At 42.9% G+C, this 20,766-nt stretch overlaps 1 protein-coding gene across 4 annotated transcripts in view; it reads left to right on the top strand.

The window, feature by feature from the left end:
• Positions 1-20,766, top strand: part of FARP1 (FERM, ARH/RhoGEF and pleckstrin domain protein 1) — a 277,332-nt gene that overhangs the window by 162,648 nt on the left and 93,918 nt on the right. For all 4 annotated transcript variants that reach the window (XM_059685013.1, XM_059685014.1, XM_059685015.1 and 1 more), the window contains exon 3: positions 16,240-16,344. In XM_059685013.1, the coding sequence (XP_059540996.1) occupies positions 16,240-16,344 (105 nt within the window). The remainder of the gene's footprint in view (positions 1-16,239; positions 16,345-20,766) is intronic.

Raw genomic sequence — 20,766 nt, forward strand, 5'->3', positions numbered from 1 at the left:
GTCTATCTCCTTTCCAAAAACCGACTTCTGCCCATGGGCCACGAAGTTTCAATCGCACTGTATGTGCGCACCCGCACGTGCTATTTTGTGGAAGAGCCACACTCAAGGGGCCAAAGAGCCGCATGTGGCTCTCAAGCCGCAGTTTGCCGACCACTGGCCTACATTCATATTCCCATGAGTACTGAAAACAGTACTTCTAGGAATATATATTTAATTTTTTTACAATATCATTGGACTCATCTTTATATGCAACTTACTACTGATTTGACTATTAAAATGGTTGACCTTGGTTACTGGCTCTCTAACTCTTAGGTCAGTGATGGCGAACCTTTTGAGCTCGGCATGTCAGCATTTTGAAAAACCCTAACTTAACTCTGGTGCCGTGTCACATATAGAAATTTTTTGATATTTACAACCATAGTCAAACAAAGATTTATATTTTGGATATGTATTTTATATATTTAAATGCCATTTAACAAAGAAAAATCAACCAAAAAAAATGGGTTAGTGTGTCACCTCTGACACCCGTGTCATAGGTTTGCCATCACTGTCTTAGGTGCTGCTCCTGGTACTGGGGTATCCATACGAATGTTGCTTAAAGTGGAGGCTCTTGCCTGCCTCATTGGCCATTTGGGGCATAAGCAGTCTTCCCAGCACTCTTCCAGCTTCTTCATTGTGAACCGACGCTAACTTCTGGGTGGCGGGGGGGGTTCCAAATGAAGTCTAGGGGCAGCAGGGGACGTGCCAGTCCTTCCTCTCTCGCTGATTTTTTACCGTGAACTCAAAGTCAGGTTTCTCACCTCAGTATTAGATGTGTGTGTCAAAGGCATTGATACCTTCTTTTTAAATTATTTTTTTATTTCTTATTTCTTTATTGATTAAGGTATTACATGTGTGTCCTTATACCCTCATTGCTCCCCTACCCTCCCCCCTGCTCATGCCCTCACCCCCCTAGTGTCTGTTTCCATTGGTTAGGCCTATATGCATGCATAAAAGTCCTTTGGTTGATCTCTCCCTCTTACCCCCACCTTCCCCTACCTTCCCTCTGAGGTTTGATGGTCTGATTGATACTTCTGTCTCTGGATCTGTTTTTGTTCATCAGTTTATGTTATTCATTATATTCCACAAATGAGTGAGATCGTGTGATATTTATCTTTCTCTGACTGGCTTATTTCACTTAGCCTTGATACCTTCTTAACACATACTCAGATCTCTCAAGAATATTTACCTTCATATTTATAGATTTTCCAAGTTGGTCTCGATAGAGCTGTCAGACAGAAAGAATCTGTGGCTGGGGAGTTGGTGAAACGCAATTTATGTCTCATGTTTAAAAAGAAAAAAAAGTAAAAACTGAAACCACCAGGGTCTGAAAGCTGCACTGTTCCTGATACCCTGAAACAGCCACAGGGCATTTCAGCAGCAAAAACACCGCTTGTTTTATCGCTGCTTTTCATAGTTTTGCCTGACAGGCTTGGAGGCACATTGAGTTAAAATGAAGCTGTTAAAGATATAATAAGTGCTTTTGAAAATTTCCATTGGGCCATCCATCAATAGATGTCTTCTTTGAAAAATGAATGAAAATCAAACATAAAGACCCAAATGGCTCCCTCAGAAATGAATAAACACACGTAAAAGAACATTCGAGTGCATGTGTACTGCCTGTCTATAGTGTTTTATTTTCTCTTTATATTTTTGTTACGTGCAGGTAATAAACCCACTTGGCTTATAGTATCATGAAGGAAAGATTCTATTCCATAGTCTGCTACTTAGAGACTTAGACTTCCTTACTTTCTTTTCTTTTCTTTTAAATCGTGGTTTAAAGAAAACACAAAATTCACCATCTTAGAGTTGAGTAGTGGTAAGTATATTTACATTGTTGTGAAACAGATCTCAGAACTTTTCCATCCTGCAGATCCGAGACCCATTAAAAAATAAGACCCCCTCCTCCCAGCCCCTGATAACCATCATTCCACTTGCCGTTTCTAAGAATTTGTTCCCTGCTTTTTTTTTACAAACATGCAGTCCAGAGTCCTCTCTCCTGCTTCAGTGCAGTTGGGACTAGTCATGCCTCTAAGGAACAGAGTACAGGATGTAATTTCACAGTGAGTTTGTAAACTGGAGTGCTAGCGTATACCCAGGAGTATATAGGGGACTCTAATTCGTTTTTCTTTTGGCATGTGGCATCACTGTTTAAAATATGTTAAAGTCATCTTGCATGATTAAGAAATTAGATGGTGAAAGGCCTTGAAAACTAGATCTTTCTCCTGCCTCTCTCAGCCAGAACTGAGTCGGACTATCCAATTTCTAGTTAAACCTGTGAACTCTGCCTCTTTTATCAGGCTGTATTTAATTTTCAGTAGATGATGGAATCTGTTTCAAAAACACACTTAATGCCCTCCAGTATTTCAGTTGGACTTGTTTTTAGCACTAATGTAATTATTTATAAATTGGGGCGGAATGCATTTAATGACTGCACACTGTTGTTGGAATGCTGTCAGTTTGAGTAACGCCATCTTTACCGAGGGGACACACTCAGTTCTCAGTGGCCTGCATCCTTGCTATATGTCGCCAGGACAGATGAACATTGTGAATGCTGTGCAGTCATGGAGACTTTTCAGAGACAGCCCTTAATTGCTTGGCTTTGCTTGTTTGGTTTTTTGTTTGTTTTTCTTTCCAGAAACATCTGTATGTTTTCCAACATGGCTTTTTCTCTAGTGCTGATATTCAGTCCCTGAAGGCTGCCTCTGTTACTAAATTTCGTTTATAAGTTTGTAATGGGCAGAATTTTATTTAAAAGGCATCATCTGTACCTGTGCTTTTTATTATCTATCTTGCATTTGCATTTTCCCCCTGTTAACTTTGAGCATGGGTGACACTCCATGAAGGTGAAGCTCACTAAAATGGTGATTGCCAAATGTTCGGCTTTAATGCTTTAAGACAAGGTGTTTGCACTGAGCCAAGAGAATGTGCTCCATCCAAAGACATCATCCTCTTGACCACATTTTGAAATAATCACACAAGAGTAAACTAGTGAACCTGCTCAAAAGGGAGCTGATGGCCTGGATCCCCCAAAAGCATGGCCTCAGAAGCATTTATAAGAACACTAGAGGCCCGATGCACGAAATTTGTGCAGGGGGGTGGGGGGAAGGGTATCCTTCAGCCTGGCCTGTGCCCTCTCACAGTCCGGGAGCTTTGGGGGATGTCCAACTTATGACTTAGGCCCACTCCTCAGTCGGACATCCTTAGTGCTGCTGTGGAGGCAGGAGAGGCTCCCCCTACCGCCACTGTGCTCGCCAGCCAGGAGCCCGGCTTCTGGCTGAGCAGCGCTTCCCCTGTGGGAGTGCACTGACCACCTGGGGGAAGCTCCTGTATTGAGCGTCTGCCCCCTGGTGGTCAGTGCATGTCACAGTGACTGGTCATTCCGTCGTTCGGTCAATTTGCATATTAGCCTTTTATTATATAGGATAAACCCTTCTTTTTAGTTCACATATTCTGCTGTTTGCAAAAGGCATCTGAGGGATACAGCCACATGGCCAGTTAATGCTGGTGAAGAGACAGTTTCCCTGCCAGTCCAGTCTTGTGTACTGTCACCAGTTTGACGTATGTTTCCTGATCCGTAGAATGTCATTCTTTATCTTCTCATTTTCCTTTTAATGTTTTCCCTATGGTTGGCCTTTCATGAGTGATTTGCTTTTATGGCTTTTGGAAGCTGTCAGCTGTTTGAGCAACAGTTTCTTGAAGTAAAAATATATTCAAATTGGCTTTAGCATCTAGACCCCAGCTTATCGTTGTGTTTGTTAAAGACTGTGCTATTATAGTCTCTCCATGAGAATTGTAGGTTTAAAGTGTTTCCATTCATTCATCCATTCAGCAAATCTTTATGCACACCCACTGCGTCTCATGCTGTTCTGATGAGCAAAACAGATGAAGATCCATGTGCTAGCAGAGCCTGCCGTCTATCAGAGAAAGACAGCCACATATAAGAACCACTATAAAGAAATTCATTGTTTGGGATGCTACAGAGTGATAAGTGAAAGTGAAAAATGAAAAGAAATAGAGCAGAATAAGAGGGGGTGGGGGGCAAAATACAGTTTTAAGTAGGGTGTTTAGGGTCAGCCCTACTGAAAAGCCAGCATTTGTGTAAAGATTGGAACGAGGTGAGGGACTCATCCATGAAGATTTCTGGGGGAGAAAGTGGCCCAGGCAGAGGGAGTAATCAGTGCAAAGGCCCTGAGGCAGGTGTGTGTCTGATATGCTCAGAAAACAGCCAGGAGGCCTGTGTGGCTGGAGCTGAGTGAGCGTGAGGCAGAGAAATTTGATATGAACTTGGACAGGTGACATGGGGTAGAGCACATGTGCCGGGACTTTGCTTTCCATTGTGAGGACTCTGGTATTTACTCTGAGTTTTGAGCAGAGAAGTGACACATCTGATTTATTTATTTATTTATTTACTTATTTATTTTATTAGTTAAGGTATTATAAATGTGTCCTCATCCCCCCCCCCCCCCGACACATCTGATTTAGTAGAAGATGACTGTTTCCGATAGAGCTGAGAAGCTATTTGTGAATTTTTTATGGGTAAGTCAGATAGTAGTTGTAAGTGACTGAGGTCAAATGCAGCAGAGAAATACAAGAGAATTGTCATGAAAACATTTCATCAAGGTGTTCAAACAGGTAAATTTGAGGACAATGTTATAAAAAGTAAGCCGAGTGGTTTCCAAGTTCTTGTGTGCCAGGACGGTGGGTGTGAATCAATCATTGAGCGATGCTTCCCCAAACTCTTCATGCATGTGAGACTCCATGCGTAGAGGCGTTTGAGGGTGTGGGTGATCTGAAGTTTCCAGGTGAACCTGGTTTTCAGAGTCCCTTCGGAATCATGGCTGTGCTAGAATTAGCTCCTTAATTAAATCCTGGCTGCTGACCAGCATTCCTTCCTATTAAGTTTGTAAAAACTTAGAGAAACTGTGATGTCCGCTATGCAGAATGATCGTGTTTGTCAGCACTGCGGTTTATTAGCACTCAAGGGGCTTGTTGTCTGATACTTAAAGGAAAAATGTGTTTAATTCAGACTCTTGGCAGTCCTTCTGGCCGAGTATTTTTGGATGCACTTTCCATGCTTTTGCTATATACTTATTTGTTTCTTTTTCACAAATCTAGGGTCTGTGTGCTTAGGGTTTGTCTTACTCTAGCAAGGTGCTGGTGGGAAGGGACTGTCATCAACAGTGAACACATAATTTTTTTTGCTTTTTAGTGGTTTTCCAGTTCATTGATCATAACAGAGCCCTCCTAACCCCCACCCACCACTCTCTCTTATAGACACTATCTCATTCCTCAACCCCTCATCAAAAAGTACTGGAATATAAGGGAAAGTATACATTTTATTTTATGGCGGTTAAAGTGTAGTAAGGCTTAAAAATACTCAAGAGGGAGTTTGCATAGCTACCAAACGTTGGAAATATAACCTGGCAAAGGTTTCAATTAAAAATGGTTTATTGAGTACCTTCTAAACGTGGGCGCTTTATGTGTCTTCATCTCATTTGCTTATCCTAGCTACTTCTTTAGGGGGTATTATTATTCCATTGTTCAAAGGGAAAATCTATGCCCAGGGAGGCCATTTAACTTGCCCAGACCACATAGATGGTAAGTGACAAACCAGGCATCGAAATTATGACCCAGTGAAACTCACTCTGTACTGCTCGCAAATGTAATCTCATACATTTTTATAGCTAACTATAGAGGCCCGGTGCATGAAAATTCGTGCACTGGGGGGTGGAGGGGTGTCCCTCAGCCTGGCCTGCCTCCTCTCACAGTCCAAGAGCCTTCAGGGGATATCCTACTGACGGCTTAGGCCCGCTCCCCTCAGGGAGCGGGCATAAGCCACAGTCTGGCCTCCCTCTGTGGGAGGTGACCGGGCCAATCAGAGGAAGGCGCCGCCCCCATCACCCCGCTGCTGCTGCCACTGCCGGCCATTGTGGCTGCCTGCCCTCAGCCCTCTCAGCCACTGCAGCTTTGTCCAGAAGGACATCTGGAAGATGTCTGGTCTATCTGGTGTAATTAGCATATTACCCTTTTATTAGTATAGATAGTAATAGCTTTGTTTATTGGAAGAGATGCAAAAGTTAGGTTTCCCTCTATTTTTATAATGAAAATTCTTTTTATGGTGCTTGGCTTTCTCTCCTGCTACCCCCCACCCCCCACCCCCCCTTCCTAAATTTACCAGTCCTTTCAATAGATTTTCAATATTTTTGAATTTTTTCAACATTGTGATGAAACACACATAACATAATATTTACATTTATTTTAAGTGTTTGTAAGTGTACAGTTCAGTGGCATTAAGTACATTCACCTTGTTGTGCACCTATCACCACCATCCATCTCCATCGCCCTCTCTGTCTTCCCAAACTGAAACTCTGTGCCTACTGAATAAGAACTCCCGTCCCTACCTCCTCCTAGGCCCTGGGAACCACTCTTCTACTTTCTGTATCATCTGCTTTCTGTCTTTATTACATATGCTTCTTGTACCTTTATTATAGACTTATTTGTAAGTTTTCTTTCCCCTAAATCTAGTGTGTGCTTACATTAATCTGAGCATTCCAGTTTTTTAAAGGGAGAGAAGTATTAACTTTATGATTTCAACTCTGACCTCCTTGCAGATACATAAACCTGGAGCTGGAGCCCACTCCTACCTCAGTCACTTCCACTGTGAACATAACATGAAACCTGAAACGTATCCGAAAAAGAATGAAAAATAAATAGTATTGGTTCCGGAGGTTTTCTGGGTACTCCAGAGCCAAGAATTCTTAAAGGAACCTGAAAGCCATGATTTACATATTTTCAAATTTAAAAGCCTTATGCTATAAAAATAATTTTAAATTCCCTGTTCAGGATTGAGAAAATGTTCCCATTCTCCCCGCTGACTAATTGAAAAACACTAAAAATGTTTTCTGGTTAAAGTGTCTGTTAACATCTAACAGAGTAATTTTCTTTCACTTAATGTTCTTAGAGGTTCTCCAAGAGCCTTAGAGATTGGTTTTGGAGGAAGGCATGGTAGAAGAGGCAGGGGAAAGGCGGGAACCGGGAGCCACATTGGGTGGCTTGTTCTACAGTCTTTACCTTGCTGTTCAGACGCTAAGCTAAATTCAGTGAAGTACCTACCTTACATGTTCCCTCGAAATACTAATGTTGGAAGCCAAGTGTGTGATATCAGGTGTATTTTCAGAAAGTTCAGGCTCAGCAGGCTGATGCACTTTTGAGGTTTAATTAGACCACTGAACCCAAAGAGAAAAGTGCCAAACGAAATAGACACAAGGAAAATGCACGCATTCTTCTGTTGCTGGGAAGGGTGTAATGCTTTCCTTGAGTCATAGTCTGGTTGCTGCTCGCCTTATTCATTATTTGTGGGATAGTTTATTCCCTGCCTAATGGATATTTAAAGTGGCAAGAGGTTATGCAAAAAATTTTTTTTTGTTAAATTTTGGAATCTTTTACTCATCTACTTTTAAAAGTGATTAAAAGACAATGAATTGCTCAAGGTCAAGAGCAGATTAAGCCAGCATTCTGAATAGCTGAATTCTCCATAGACATTTTTTCTTTTGCTCACTGCATTACAGGTTTGCAAGATAGCAGTAGAAATCCACTACTTCTTGAGCATGTGTGCGCACGCACATGTATGCATGTACACACGCACACACACATCACACAGCCTTGGCATGAAGGAAGAAGGGCGGTTCTATACGAATGACGCTGTGGTTTTAACGTAGCTAAATTACAGCGAAGGAGCTGAAAGGGCCCATTCTCCTCTTGGCCTGGAGTCGGGACTCTGAAATCCAATCTGCAGTGTGTTTAATGAGTGTTCTGAACGCTGGGTCTCCGTGCCGAGGGGAACAAGGAGCACAGTGTGTCCTGGCAGACGGCGTGGCCACCCCTGGAGCCACAGCCAGGAGAAAGAATCGCTGCGCTGTGGACCCAGTGGATGGGCAGGCCTAAACATTTAGCTACGTTCTCCCAGAATGAAGGCCTTGTTCCGGTTCCCCAGACTTGGGTCTTAAAGTTGCAGTTTCTGTTCTTGCTCTGGTTGGCATTGCACAACCATCGTGATCACACCGTGTGCTGAGCAGGCTACCACCAGGTCCGCTGTTTGGCTTTTGAGTAATTTTCTTGCCTCCCACTTCTCCTCCTGCATCGCTAATACCCAGGTGAGCTTACTGAGTACTGGATGCCATCCTAAGAGCTCCATGTCTGCTATGTCATTTAATCCTCACCACACCCCAATGAGATGGGTCAGCCATTATTCCCACTCTACAGAAGAGAAAACTGAGGCCCACAGGGGAACTTGCCCAAGGTCATACTGCCATGGGATTGGCAAGAAGGCAGCCCCCAATTTGTATTCTTCGTAATTATATTACACAGCCGCTCCAAGTCACTGAAGGGCTGGGCAAACAACACAAGAAACATCTCGCACATTTCAGCTATTCCATTTCTGTCTTTTAAAGATTTATTTTTAATTATATATATATTTTTAAATATATATATTTTTTTATTTCAGAGAGGAAGGGAGAGGGAGAGAGAGATAGAAACATCAATGATGAGAGAATCATCAATTGGCTGCCTTCTGCATGCCCCGTGCTGGGGATTGAGCCCACAACCCGGGCATGTGTCCTGATCAGGAACCAAATAGTGACCTCCTGGTTCATAGGTCGATGTTCAACCGCTGAACTACATCAGCCGGGCTCTCTGGCCTTTATCAATCTAAAAAGTTAAACCCTTAAGATCCTTATGTCATTCTTGCATCATTTCCTCCCCTTGTGGGTGTCTCGGTGCAGAAGGCACATGTTCAAGTGCTGGAAGTCGAATTGAGCGTTAAATGTCTCCTGTCTTCTCTTTGTTACCATCTCTTTGTCCGCGGGCTTAGTTTCTAGGAATTTTCAACTGTATCTTTAAGCTCTTCTAGTGTGAGTTTTCTTTCTGCTCTGCTATTTTTACTTCTAACAGCTCTTTCTTGTTATCCAAATGTTCCTTGTTATAACCTTCTGGGTTTTTATTTTTTAAGTTGTAAATTCTTAGCTATATGAGGATAAAAATTACAGTGTTTTTAAAAAGTTTTTTACTCTCCCCTGTATCATCGAAAGTACCTGGCATCTCCCATTTCTGACTTTCCGAGGAGTTCTGCGCAATTTGGCCGCTTTCTGTTGCTGACTCTCTCTCCTGTTTTCTGTAATTCAATGTCAGCTTTTTCCTCTGTCATCTTCTAGAATTTGGGAGAAATTTCTCACCTGCTGTCTCCCCTTTCATTGTCTCTGTGTTCTATGAATTTATTCCTTTTCCCCCTGTTTTCATTATTTGAGTGTTTGTTTACGCAGGCTTCCTGGGTATTGTGGAGAAAAGCTGCATGTAATCAGCCTGCCATATTGAGCCACAAGCCCAACATTCTTTTCATCAGTTATAGTGAGTCTAGTCTAGCAATGGCCTTCTGCTACAATTTCTAAGAAAATGTGCTTTACAGACACATAGGTGGGTTCCTGTCGATTTCTCAAATTGCACTCTCCTTGAACTTCTACCTGCTTGATAGCTCCTGACTGTGTGCAGAGGGGCGGGGAAGGTGACACCCTGGACGGACAGCTGGGGGTGGGGGTGGATGCGGTGTGAGCTGTGTGACTGCTGAGCCTGAATCCCACCCTTTCTACCTCACCTTGTGGAAGGATCTCAAAAGAGAATATTTTGTAAAAAGAGCTTCAGTTAGCATCATTCACATCCAAAGCAACAATAGTAAAAAGAGGAACACCTCTTAACAGGAACAATGAATTGCCTCCCATAATCAGTCCACTACTTGTTGAATATATTTGATTGGCAAATTAGAGAAATTTTGAAGTCCAGAATTTTTATCTCGAATCTGTTTTCTGGGTTATTAATCTGTTTTAAGCCCTTTATTTGAAAGGGACAGTGGGGAACATGAGTGCTTTGTCCCTGCAGTTCTGGAGGCTAGAAGTCCAAAATCAAGGAGTTGTCAGGGCCACTTTCCCTTTGGTACCCTTGCAGCTTCTCGTGGGAGCCATCAGTCCTCAGGGTTCCTTGGATTGCAGCTGTATCGCTTCAATCTCACCTTGCATTCAAAGCATAGGCTTCTCACCAGCAGCAGCAGGGAGCCTGTTAGAAATTCAGATCCTCAGCCACCACCCCAGCACCTGCAGCTTATCAAGGTCCGCAGATGATGAGAGGGTCCATAAATCAGAGAAGTGCTGCTCCGAGCCACCTCCAGCAGCATTCGAGGGCAGAATAGGCAGGGGAGGGCAGAATAGGCAGGGGCCTGGGTATGGACTCTGCCCTTGGGGACATTGTCACACAGCATGTGGATGTGGTAGCCAGGCTTTGCATTCTGTGACAATGCTGAGGCATGCCTTTGGGGCTGGGAAATGGACCTCCTCCTCTTCAATGTCAACCCATTGGCCTGCCATGAATTCTGTAAAGGAACATTTCCCCATCACGGTAGCAGCAACAATGGCAGAGAACTTGTGTTGTGGGCCAGACCCTTTGCCAAACACTTTGGGGTCATTGCTTTATTTAGTTTTCATTGATCCTAGGAAGTAGATAGTATTTCTAGTCCTTTCATGACTCCATGTGCTGTGGACTGAACTGTGTCCCCAACTCATAGGTTCTAGCCCTAATCCCCAGTATGGCTGGATTTGGAGCAAGGTCAAATAAGGTCATAAGGTGAAGCCCTGATCCTGGTCCAAGAGGATTAGTGTTTTTCTAAGAAGAGATGCCAGAGAGCAAATGCTCGCTCACTCACCTACCCCCCTCCTCTAACATAGCACTTACCATATATTCTAATTTACTTGGTTATTTGTCTCCACCCCAACTCAGAAAGAGGCACTTACCTTATTGATTTCCTTCCCTCAGCACCTAGCACAGCACCTAGCACAGCACCGGCACAGGGCAACTTGCTTGATAAATGTACCCCAGCTGCCCCAAACCGTAGTAGTGATTAACACTTCCACTCACCTGGTTGCACACTGCCAGAGAGCCTGAGGAAACCTGCAGTTATAACGCCCTAAGATCACACATGCTGAAGGTTAGTGAATTATGGGGATTTGAACAAGATTCTAATAAGCTTTAATGGTGGCAGAAAGGGGGCCAAGGCCCTTGAGAGAGACCCTTCCCTTCTGCTGGATGAGAGCATGGCCTGGTTGCCATGGAGGTATTGATCCCAAAACAGAGCTCTCTGAAACTTGTGCAGATGCAGATTTTATAAACCTGGTCAGAGGTCATCTTGATAGTTTTGTCTACGAGGTAATTTCAGAAAGGCAGAGCCTTAGCTCGTATTCAGTGGGACGCACCATTTTTCAGACCCTTAGAGAGGGAGGAGAAGACACCCCCAACCCAGAAAGAATTGTGTCTTTATTCTTTTAGAGGAGGAAAAGAGCTACTCCCTCATAAAACTTTATGGGACAGAAATTACCCGAAGGCACAGACATATTTTAAAAGCACCATAAACTAAAGCAACTTTGGTTCAGTTTTTAATAGCTTGAAGCTGTATGTGAATGTTCATACTGTTTATTATTCAGTGCTTACTTGCCAGACATCCCCCAAGAATGTAAACCTCCTCCTAAAACTTAATTTTGTAGGATTGCGTGAAAAGCCAATTCAAAAGGCAGAAAGCATAGGGACATACAGTTTGAAATCAGCCCATTTATCTGTCCACTAGATTAAAATTCAAATGCCTTTTGGAGCATAATTAATGCAGGTTTTCAAATGATGCCTAAATAACTTGGTTTCCTTCCTTATATATGACAGCTTATATAGCCATAATATAAATGTGTGTGTGTGTGTGTGTGTGTGTGTGTGTATCTTAAAGTAAGTTACTATTTGAAAAAGAAATCCCTTTACAGTTGAATTTTTTTCAGGATCTCTACTTTCTGTTCTCCCAGTTTAATCTATACTTTTACCCCCATTCAGATTTTATTGACTGACTTTCACATTCGTTTTAGCAATAAGGGGCTAGTGGATTGGTAGTTTTTAAACCCCAGCATCAATTTTCCGTGCAGAGCCTGCACCAAATGTGTAATTTGTGGTTACTTCCACCAAGGTTATTTTATGACTTTTTTGTCAGACACGTAGACGAGCTCTTTGCGCTGAGGAATATTAGTGCACATGTGCGGATAGTCACACACTCTTCCCATGTGATGGCTCCTCTGCACAGCCGCTCCGCTTGAGCCGGATCCAGCCCCGCAATATTGTTTTAAGATCTAATGTGAAGTAAATAGATTCTGTTGTGAGTGACCCTCCTCAGTTGATTATAATGCGAACCCTATTCCTCAGTTCCTTTCCCCTGCCCTTTCCTCTTGCACTTTTTTTTTTATTGTGGCAAAATAGACATAACATAAAATTTATCATTTCAGCCATTTTTAAGTATATAATTCAGTGGCATTAAGTACATTCAGAATGTTGTGCAGTCACCACCACTATCCATTTTATGTTCTGTGATATGATTCTGAACAGAATTACTTTTAGTGTGAGGCTCAGAAATTCATTGGAGAAGAGTGTAGAGAATGACTGAGGGAGAAAATCCACAGGAAGAGGAAGTAGAGGGGTAGTTTTTCATAAAGAATGAGGATGCAACTCTTCTTCCCTCCTCCAAGACGTTTTCTCTGTAGAAGTTAGCCCTTGTGCATGGATACTCCCAGGCAGTTCTACCCCAGCTCCTAGAAGAAAGGGAACTGGGCCTTTGAGCTTTGGAATCGTGATGTCTAGGAGCTTTTTCGACCATTGTGCCGGGCACACATTTGGGGTGTTAATGCTGAGGACCACTTACCCATGAAATTGTTATGGAGTGGTTGCATTTAAACCATAAATACTTTCTAGTGATGCTCCCTGAATATCACCAGCTTTCATAGGGAAATTCAGGGATCTGTTTTATGATGATTGTTAGGAGCTATAATATCATTCAAACTCTAAATTTATTTCTTTCTATATAAAAATTTTGGTACGTAGAGAAATCATTTCATACAAAGGATTTGTACAACATAATAAACTTTAAGGAAACTGTTAAGAATTGAGACCAGATTTGTATCATTTATCAACTAGATTCCAGGCATCTATTTCTAGCCCCTTATTTTTACCAATATGTGCTGGATACATTCACAAAACTCTCCGCTGACTCAGTTCAGGTGGAAAGTCCCCCTTGCCTGAGGCACTTAGTTGAACAGCATGTCTTTAAAGACATACATTGTATATTGATTCTTTTGTTTATTTGGACTTCCAGCGTGGAATTGTAAAGTCTCATGATGAAGCTCTCAAATTCACTTATTTCCAGGGATTCTTTGGAAATGTGAGTGCTTGCCAGCTGGTCAGATAATTGATAGTTTGTTTTTTAACAAATAGGAAATGTCAAGAATTGTGAGGAAGAAGGATTGTGAAACTGGCTTGTGGTCTTCTCTTTAACAAACATGTTATGATATAGGAATGCTTCCACAACTTCTTAGGCCCAGGCCCGTGGTCGGCAAACTGCGGCTCGCGAGCCACATGCAGCTCTTTGGCCCCTTGAGTGTGGCTCTTCCACAAAGTACCACATGCGAGCGTGCGTACAGTGTGATTGAAACTTCGTGGCCCATGCGCAGAAGTCTATTTTCAGCCTGGGCGAGTCTATTTTGAAGAAGTACTGTTGATATTTGGCTCTGTTGACTAATGAGTTTGCCGACCACTGGCCCAGGCCTTTGTTTATAATGTTCTCATTAATGCTTGCAGATTTTACCAGTCAGAGAGGAGGGTGTAGAGAGCAAAGAGCTGTGTGTCAGTTACTTGGGTAGCTCTTTGGGGGCAGGAGTGAGAACTTGAACCCAGGACCTGCTTTAGCTTAGCTGAGGAATTCCCAAGTGCTCTCAGCATGACTGGTTAGGGCACAGTGTGTCCCAAAGAAAGGAAAAATAAGATTGGTGACCTGTAATCCATGTGGCTCTTAAATTCACTGGATAAATGCAGGTGTATGTGGGCAGCAGGGGGTGGGGTATGATTGATAGAAGAGAATGGGTTACATTCAATGACCTGTTACTCCTGCCTTCGATCAGTACAAGTAAAATGACTCTACCAGTAACCCTTGGACCAGGCATTCAAAGTCCAAAGCCTGGCGAGTTTGGAATTATCCATGGAGAATATTACACGCCATTAGATGGCTGTGAATATCTTCTGGATTTCAATGATGAGGAATTATAGGAGCATAAATTGGTATCTGTTTAAAAAGAGGGCCCACCCTGTGTGACTTGGTGGGTCGACCTATGAACCTGGAGGTCATGGTTTGGTTCCTAGTCAGAGCCTATGTCTGGGTTGCTGGTTTGATCCCAAGTGTGGGGTGTGCAGGAGGCAGCCCATCAACAGTTCTCTCTGATCATTGATGTTTCTATCTCTGTCTCCCTCTCTCTTCCTCTCTGAAATCAATAAAAGTATTTTTTTTAAAAGAAGGTGCTTTATTGCTGGACACTGAAGCACCTTTGATGACTCCTCAGGTCACGCTGGGGCAGGCTAATGGACTTGCTGGTCTCCTGGATTACTAATTGGTTCCTCAGAGAGGAAGTGAAACTAGAAAAGCAGTAACTGGAGATGATCATGTCTTTGAAACATTTTTCTTTCAGTGTTTGATCTGTGTGGTAGAGTTGGGTCTATTTTATTAGTGGGTCACTAGGAGTCCGCTGGAGAGTGAAGGGAAACCAATATGATTCTAAGCTGTTAGGGTAAAAAATGGGTTCTTATATATCCTACTAGAGGCCCAGTGCACAAATTCGTGCATGGATGGGGGCCAGCCAGCCCGCCCCGATTGGTGGTGATAAGGCCAGGCCAGCGGGGAGAGGGGCCGAGGATGGTTGGCTGGCTAGCCCCACTCCTGGTTGAGCTCCCGGTCTTACTCCCTGTCGAGGGGACAATTTGCATATTAGCCTTTTATTATATAGGATTCTCTTTGCTTATAGATTCAGTGTATAGAAAATACACACGCAGCATTGATTTTAACAGACATTATTAGAGTGTCAGATGCCTTGTTAGGCAATGGCAATAGAGAGGTGAATAAATAACTCAGAACCTAATCAGAGAGACAGACTCATAGCTCTTTAATTTATATAATATTGTGGAATGAGTAACTTTTCTTGATTTGTTTATTCATTCATTCTAACAAAATTGGTTGGTCTTTAAGCGCTATAGATACAGGATTAATAAAATATGGCCTTTCCCTTCAATAGATGGGTAGTCTACATGTAGACTAGATGAGAGTCTGCACAGAGTATTATAATAACCAAGAGAAGAAAAGCCCTAAGTTTTACCGTATTCCTGGGGAGAGAGACACAGGGCAGGGTTTCAGGGGGATCCTGAGTTGAAAACTGATGTCACACAAAACCTGCACACAGTTATAGGAGTTTTATTCATAATTATAAAAACTTGAGCAACTATGGTGTCCTTCAGTAGGTGAATGCATAAACAAACTGTGGTCCATTCAATGGAATATTATTCAGTGATCAAAAGAAATGAAGCTATCAAGGCAGGAAAAGATATAAAGGAAGCTTAAATGCATATTGCTAAGTGAAAGATGACAATCTGAAAAGTCTCCATACAGTACTTTGTGATTCCAACTATATGGCTATCTAAAAAAGGCAAAGCTACAAACACAGTTAAAAGATTAATGGTTGCCAGGAGTTAAGGAGGAGGGAGATAAAGGTTGAATGGATAGAGCACAGTGGATTTTTGGGATGATGGATACATGATATTACACATTTGTCAAACTGCATAGAACTATGCAACACAATGAGTGAACCTTAATGTAAACAGTGGGTTTCAGGTGATAATAATGTGTCAATGTTGGCCCACTAATTATAGCAAATATATCACACTAATGCCATGACTTTCAGCCTTTTAATCTTATAAACATAAACTAATTACTAAAATTCTTCGGCAGACCAAAAAAAAATTGTATTTTTTGCCAATCTGACAAAAAATATGTATAATTTTGATTCATTCACACCAGGCAGCTGTTGCTGTCATTTTTTAATTTGATAATCTAAGGGAAAAGAGGTCAGTGCCCCTGACCAGCTATCAGGTATTAACATGTTTTAAAAATGCTTGCGGCACACCAGTTGAAAATCGCTGCACTGATGCAAGATGTGAATAACGGGACACTGTGTGCGTGGCAGGGAGCGGTGCCTGGGAACTCTCTGTGCTCCTGCCTGGCTCGGAGGGAATAACGCCTCTTGTTTCTCTTCCCAGCAAAGAGCCCCGGGGAAAGTGTTGCTGGATGCAGTTTGCAACCACCTCAACCTCGTGGAGGGCGACTATTTTGGCCTTGAGTTTCCTGACCACAAGAAGATCACGGTAAGGGGTGTCATGTTGATGCTGCTATTTTATTATCTTTTGACTTGGGAGAACGGAGTAATCAGGATCTTTTCTTGACCGTACAGAAATATACAGAGGAAAAGTACCCAGAAAGCGTCTTTAATCTTTTTCTGAGAGTAATGTGTGCACAGCATTAGCGCATTCAAAGGGAGTACACATGAAGGCTCTCTCCTCTCACTCTTTTCCTCATCTCTCCCTCTGGGACCATTACCGGCTTCTTATGTATTCTTCTGATCAAAGCGCGCGCGCGCGCGCGCACACACACACACACACACACACACACACACACACACACACTCTTACACTTGTATGCTTTTCATACTTTTCCCCATTAATATATCACAGAGATCTTGCCTTTTCAGGACATAGAATTCATTTCCTCCTTTTAAAAATAGTTTTATGCCATTCCAGTGAATGCATATGCCATAATTTACCAGCTCAGTTGTAAATGATGGGACACAGGTTGTCCCCAATCTTTTCTGTTACAAAGGATGCTGCAGTGAAAATTCTAGTGCATTTTTATGTTTGCTCTCATGGCCAAGTATTTCTGTAGTTCAGATCCAAAGGCATAGAATTGCCTAATCCATGGGTCTGACTATATCAACGTTTGCTAAATACAGGGTGAGGCAAAAGTAGGTTTACATTTGTGAGTACGCAAAACACAGTTTATTCTTTTTAAAAAATTTTTACTGTTGAAAATATTACACATGTCCCCCTTAATCCCCCATTGACTCCCTGTAGTGCACTCCCATCCCTCTCCACAAGCCCTCCACATTTTTTCTTGTATTATTATTGATTATTATATTTTCCATGTGAACAACTATAACCTACTTGTGCCCCACCCTGTATGTCCTAATTGTTCTTTGACAGCATAGCTTACTGTTATATATATATATATATATTTTAGTCTCTTCTGGCTGATGGCACCTTTTAGGCTATATCTGAATCTGTCTTTTATCAGACACCCTTTTAGACTATAAGTTTATTGATTGCATTTCTGTTCATTCTTTCATTGATTACCTGCTGAGTCCCTAGAATTTTTGTTGGAGATCCAATATTAGTGAGATGCAGAGACTGAATAACCCAGGCGGGGCATCAGGTTTATCCAGTGACCAGTACAGGGCAGGTGACAGGTGCTGCCCTGGAGCCAGGGGGCATTGGACGGTAGGGACAACAAACAACATTTGTGTTTAAGAAATCGCCCAGATATTGCAAAACTGGGTGGTCCATTCAGCAACCTGCAAATCAGATAGAGGGTAGCAGTGAGGGGGAGAGGGCTCTGGTGAAGGAAGAGAGAGAGAGGCGCTTGAAAGGTAAGGACTTTTTGTACCATTGCTATCCAAATGAAATATGAGCCACATACATAATTTCACATTTTCTAACAGTTATGTTTAAAATGGTTTAAAAAGTGAAATTAACTTAAAAGTTTATTTAGTTTAATATATCCTAAACATGTAATCAACGCCAAAACTATAAATAAGATATTTTACATATTTTTGCACTAAGTCTTCGAATCTGGTGTGTATTTGACACAGACCAGCCATATTCCAAGTGCTCAGTGGTCACATGCAGCTGGCGTCCGTGGTGTGGGGTGGCACAGTTCTGTACCCAGCGAATGCGTTTGGGAAACTGTGAATGTGTTTTAAAGGGAACACGATGTGAGCCGATGTATGGCTTCGAAAGAGAACTGTGGCCACGTTGGAAAAAAACAAGAGTGGAGTCAGCAAAGCTGTCAGGAGCTCCCAGCATCTCAGGTGGGAGATGGTGCAGACAGAACCGAGGGAGAATCACAGAGAGGGCTGGAGCCGGGCGAGGGGGATGAATTCAAGAGCTTGGGGGGTGGGGTTAGGGATATGATTGAATGGAATGGCATGTGAGGGAAAGAGGGCTCAGTGTACATGGGTTTTCCCACTTTGCCATTTGGGTGGACAGTGGCGCCAGTCACTGGAGAGGCAAAGCCTCAGAGAGACCATGTCTGTAAAGAGGTGAAGACACGAGTTCCACCAGGACATGAGGAGTTGGGCGTCCATGGAGATGTCCAGTGGGCAGTACCCGTAGGTGTATCTGCTGGAGCACAGGAAGGAGATCCCAGCTGAAAACCAAGAATCCTAAAGTTATTTTAAGTAGTAATTGAAGCTCTGAAATTAGATGAGAGAGTAGAACGTAAATAGGAGGCAAGAGGGGAACACCAGCGTTTAAGGGATGGATAAACAAGGAGGGACCCTCAAAGGAGGAGAGAGAGAGAGGAGAACCAGAGAGGGAACCGTCGAGCAAGGGAAGACAGCATTGCAGGGAAGGAGGAGAGGAGGGAGGTGGTAAATGAGTGAATCTGTCATGTCCCTAGAAATGAGCGCAAGTTTTATTTTCTTAACGTATTCCTACCTCTAAATACTCTTTGCCCATTTTCTAGTGCGTCCGTTAAATTGAAGCTTCCCTGACTCCCGGTCCTTTCTCTGATGTGGCAAATGACCACCGAGGGGCCGGATGTAATCCCAGGTTCATTTAGTCATCTAAGAACGATTTTGTGCCTTCACTGTGTCAGTCATCACACTCCATCCTGTAGAAGACACGTGATCTAAAGTGACACAAGAAGTAATTATGGTCTCCACTCATTAGAAGTGCACAACTTTAGGAAGACAGACGAGGAAACAAATAATAACAATATGATGTTGCAAGTTCTATGGAACATTGTTTCATAAACTTACTTTATGTGAAAATAGTGATCCTCAAAGCCCTTGAAGACCTGATATTTCCTTATTTCTGACAACCCTGCCTGAATTACTGCAGGGTCCTTACGGCTTTTTCGACTACAGTATATCTTGCCCCGTTCCGGTCCAGCTGGAGTTGCCTTTCTAAACTGTAAATTAGTGGCGAGGGGACTGCGCCTCTGAGACTTGTTCCATATCTGGGTCAGCTAACTAGCTAATGGCAGAGCTGGGATTCTGGTCTTGTTCCCCTGGCTCCGAGTTCAGTGCCTTTGCTGTGTCTGTGGGTGCTTCTTTTTGCTAGAATTTACAAACATTGATCTTCCTGGGCATCTCCAGGGCTAACTTCTTTCATTTTATCTGGGTTGATTTTTGTGATTTCACTGCTTCCTTCTAGAGCTGTTTAGAAATACATTCAACTGCCAAATTCAGAAAAGCCAATAATGATGACACAAAGAAGTAGCGTTTGTCATATATAATACAAATAACAGCATCCACAGGAGTGGTTACCACATGCCAGACCGCCCCAGTCCGTGTGGTACCACAGTGAACATGGCTCACGTTCTAAAGGAGGGACCAGCAAATGTTCTTGGTAAAGGGCCAGCTAGTCAATACCCTCTAGAGGTTTTGCAGGCCAGAGGGTCTCTGCCATAACTATTCATATCTGCCCTTGTAATACAGAAGCAGCCACAGACAGTAGACAATGAGTGGATGTGACTTCGTTTCAATAAAACTTTATTGACAATACAGAAAGCCCTAATTTGCCAACACCTGCTCTGGAGAGTAATAAACTCTGTGCGAGGCATCGTATTAGGTTTGCTTATAGTATTTTATTCGTTCCAAGTAGGCCCATTATAAATCCCTTTTCTTAAAGAGGTTAAGTCATATACCCAAAAGGCACACAGCTAGGAAATGCTAGAGCTGGGATTCTAGTCCGAGCCTAACAACAGCCATGCTCTCGATCACCATTCCAGCCTTGCCATATATCTATATTATGCTCCCTGTCCATAGCAAAATTCCCGCCCAAGAGCTAATGTCATAAAATTTAAAACTGGGCTGTTTTGACAAATTGATCTGGCTGGTGTAAGAGATTGCAGAGGGTACACGAAGGGCTCCTGGGGCCCTGGGCAAGCTCTGCTTCTTGACCGTGGTGCTGGTTCTGTGGGTGCAATCAGTTTGTACAGATTCAGTGAGCTGTACACTTATCACATGTACATTTTCTATATGTGTGTGTATAACCTGTATTCGTGTATATATAAAATAAATGAAATGCAATGAGATAAAAGCACACAGGAGCAGAAATAATGACCGAAAAGCACCCAGGGGCTAGCTTACGGAACCTATTTTGGAAAAGCCAAGGCTAAGTCTTAATTGGATGACCTGAGGAGGAGCCACTCACTGTGAGAGCAATAAACTCTAGCTGCATTCTTACCTCTGCTTCACGATTTAAGATTTGTGTCATAGAGTTTTGGTCTCCTTCCCAGATTCTGTGGAAGTGCCGGCTTTCTAGCCGGGTGGTCTGTAGCGGTAGATGCGAGCAACTCTGTCAGCCTGCCAGCCCTCACATCGCCGCTCTGCCTCTCGGCAGCAGGGCGACGGACAGGTGGCAGGCCTCACTGAGCCTCACTTTTCTCCTGGTAGAATGGAGATTTTCGGTGCCCCACCTTGTGGGGCTTTGGAAAGGATCAAACATGAT

Source organism: Myotis daubentonii, chromosome 2 (assembly GCF_963259705.1).
Source record: "Myotis daubentonii chromosome 2, mMyoDau2.1, whole genome shotgun sequence".
Taxonomy (NCBI): Eukaryota; Metazoa; Chordata; class Mammalia; order Chiroptera; family Vespertilionidae; genus Myotis; species Myotis daubentonii.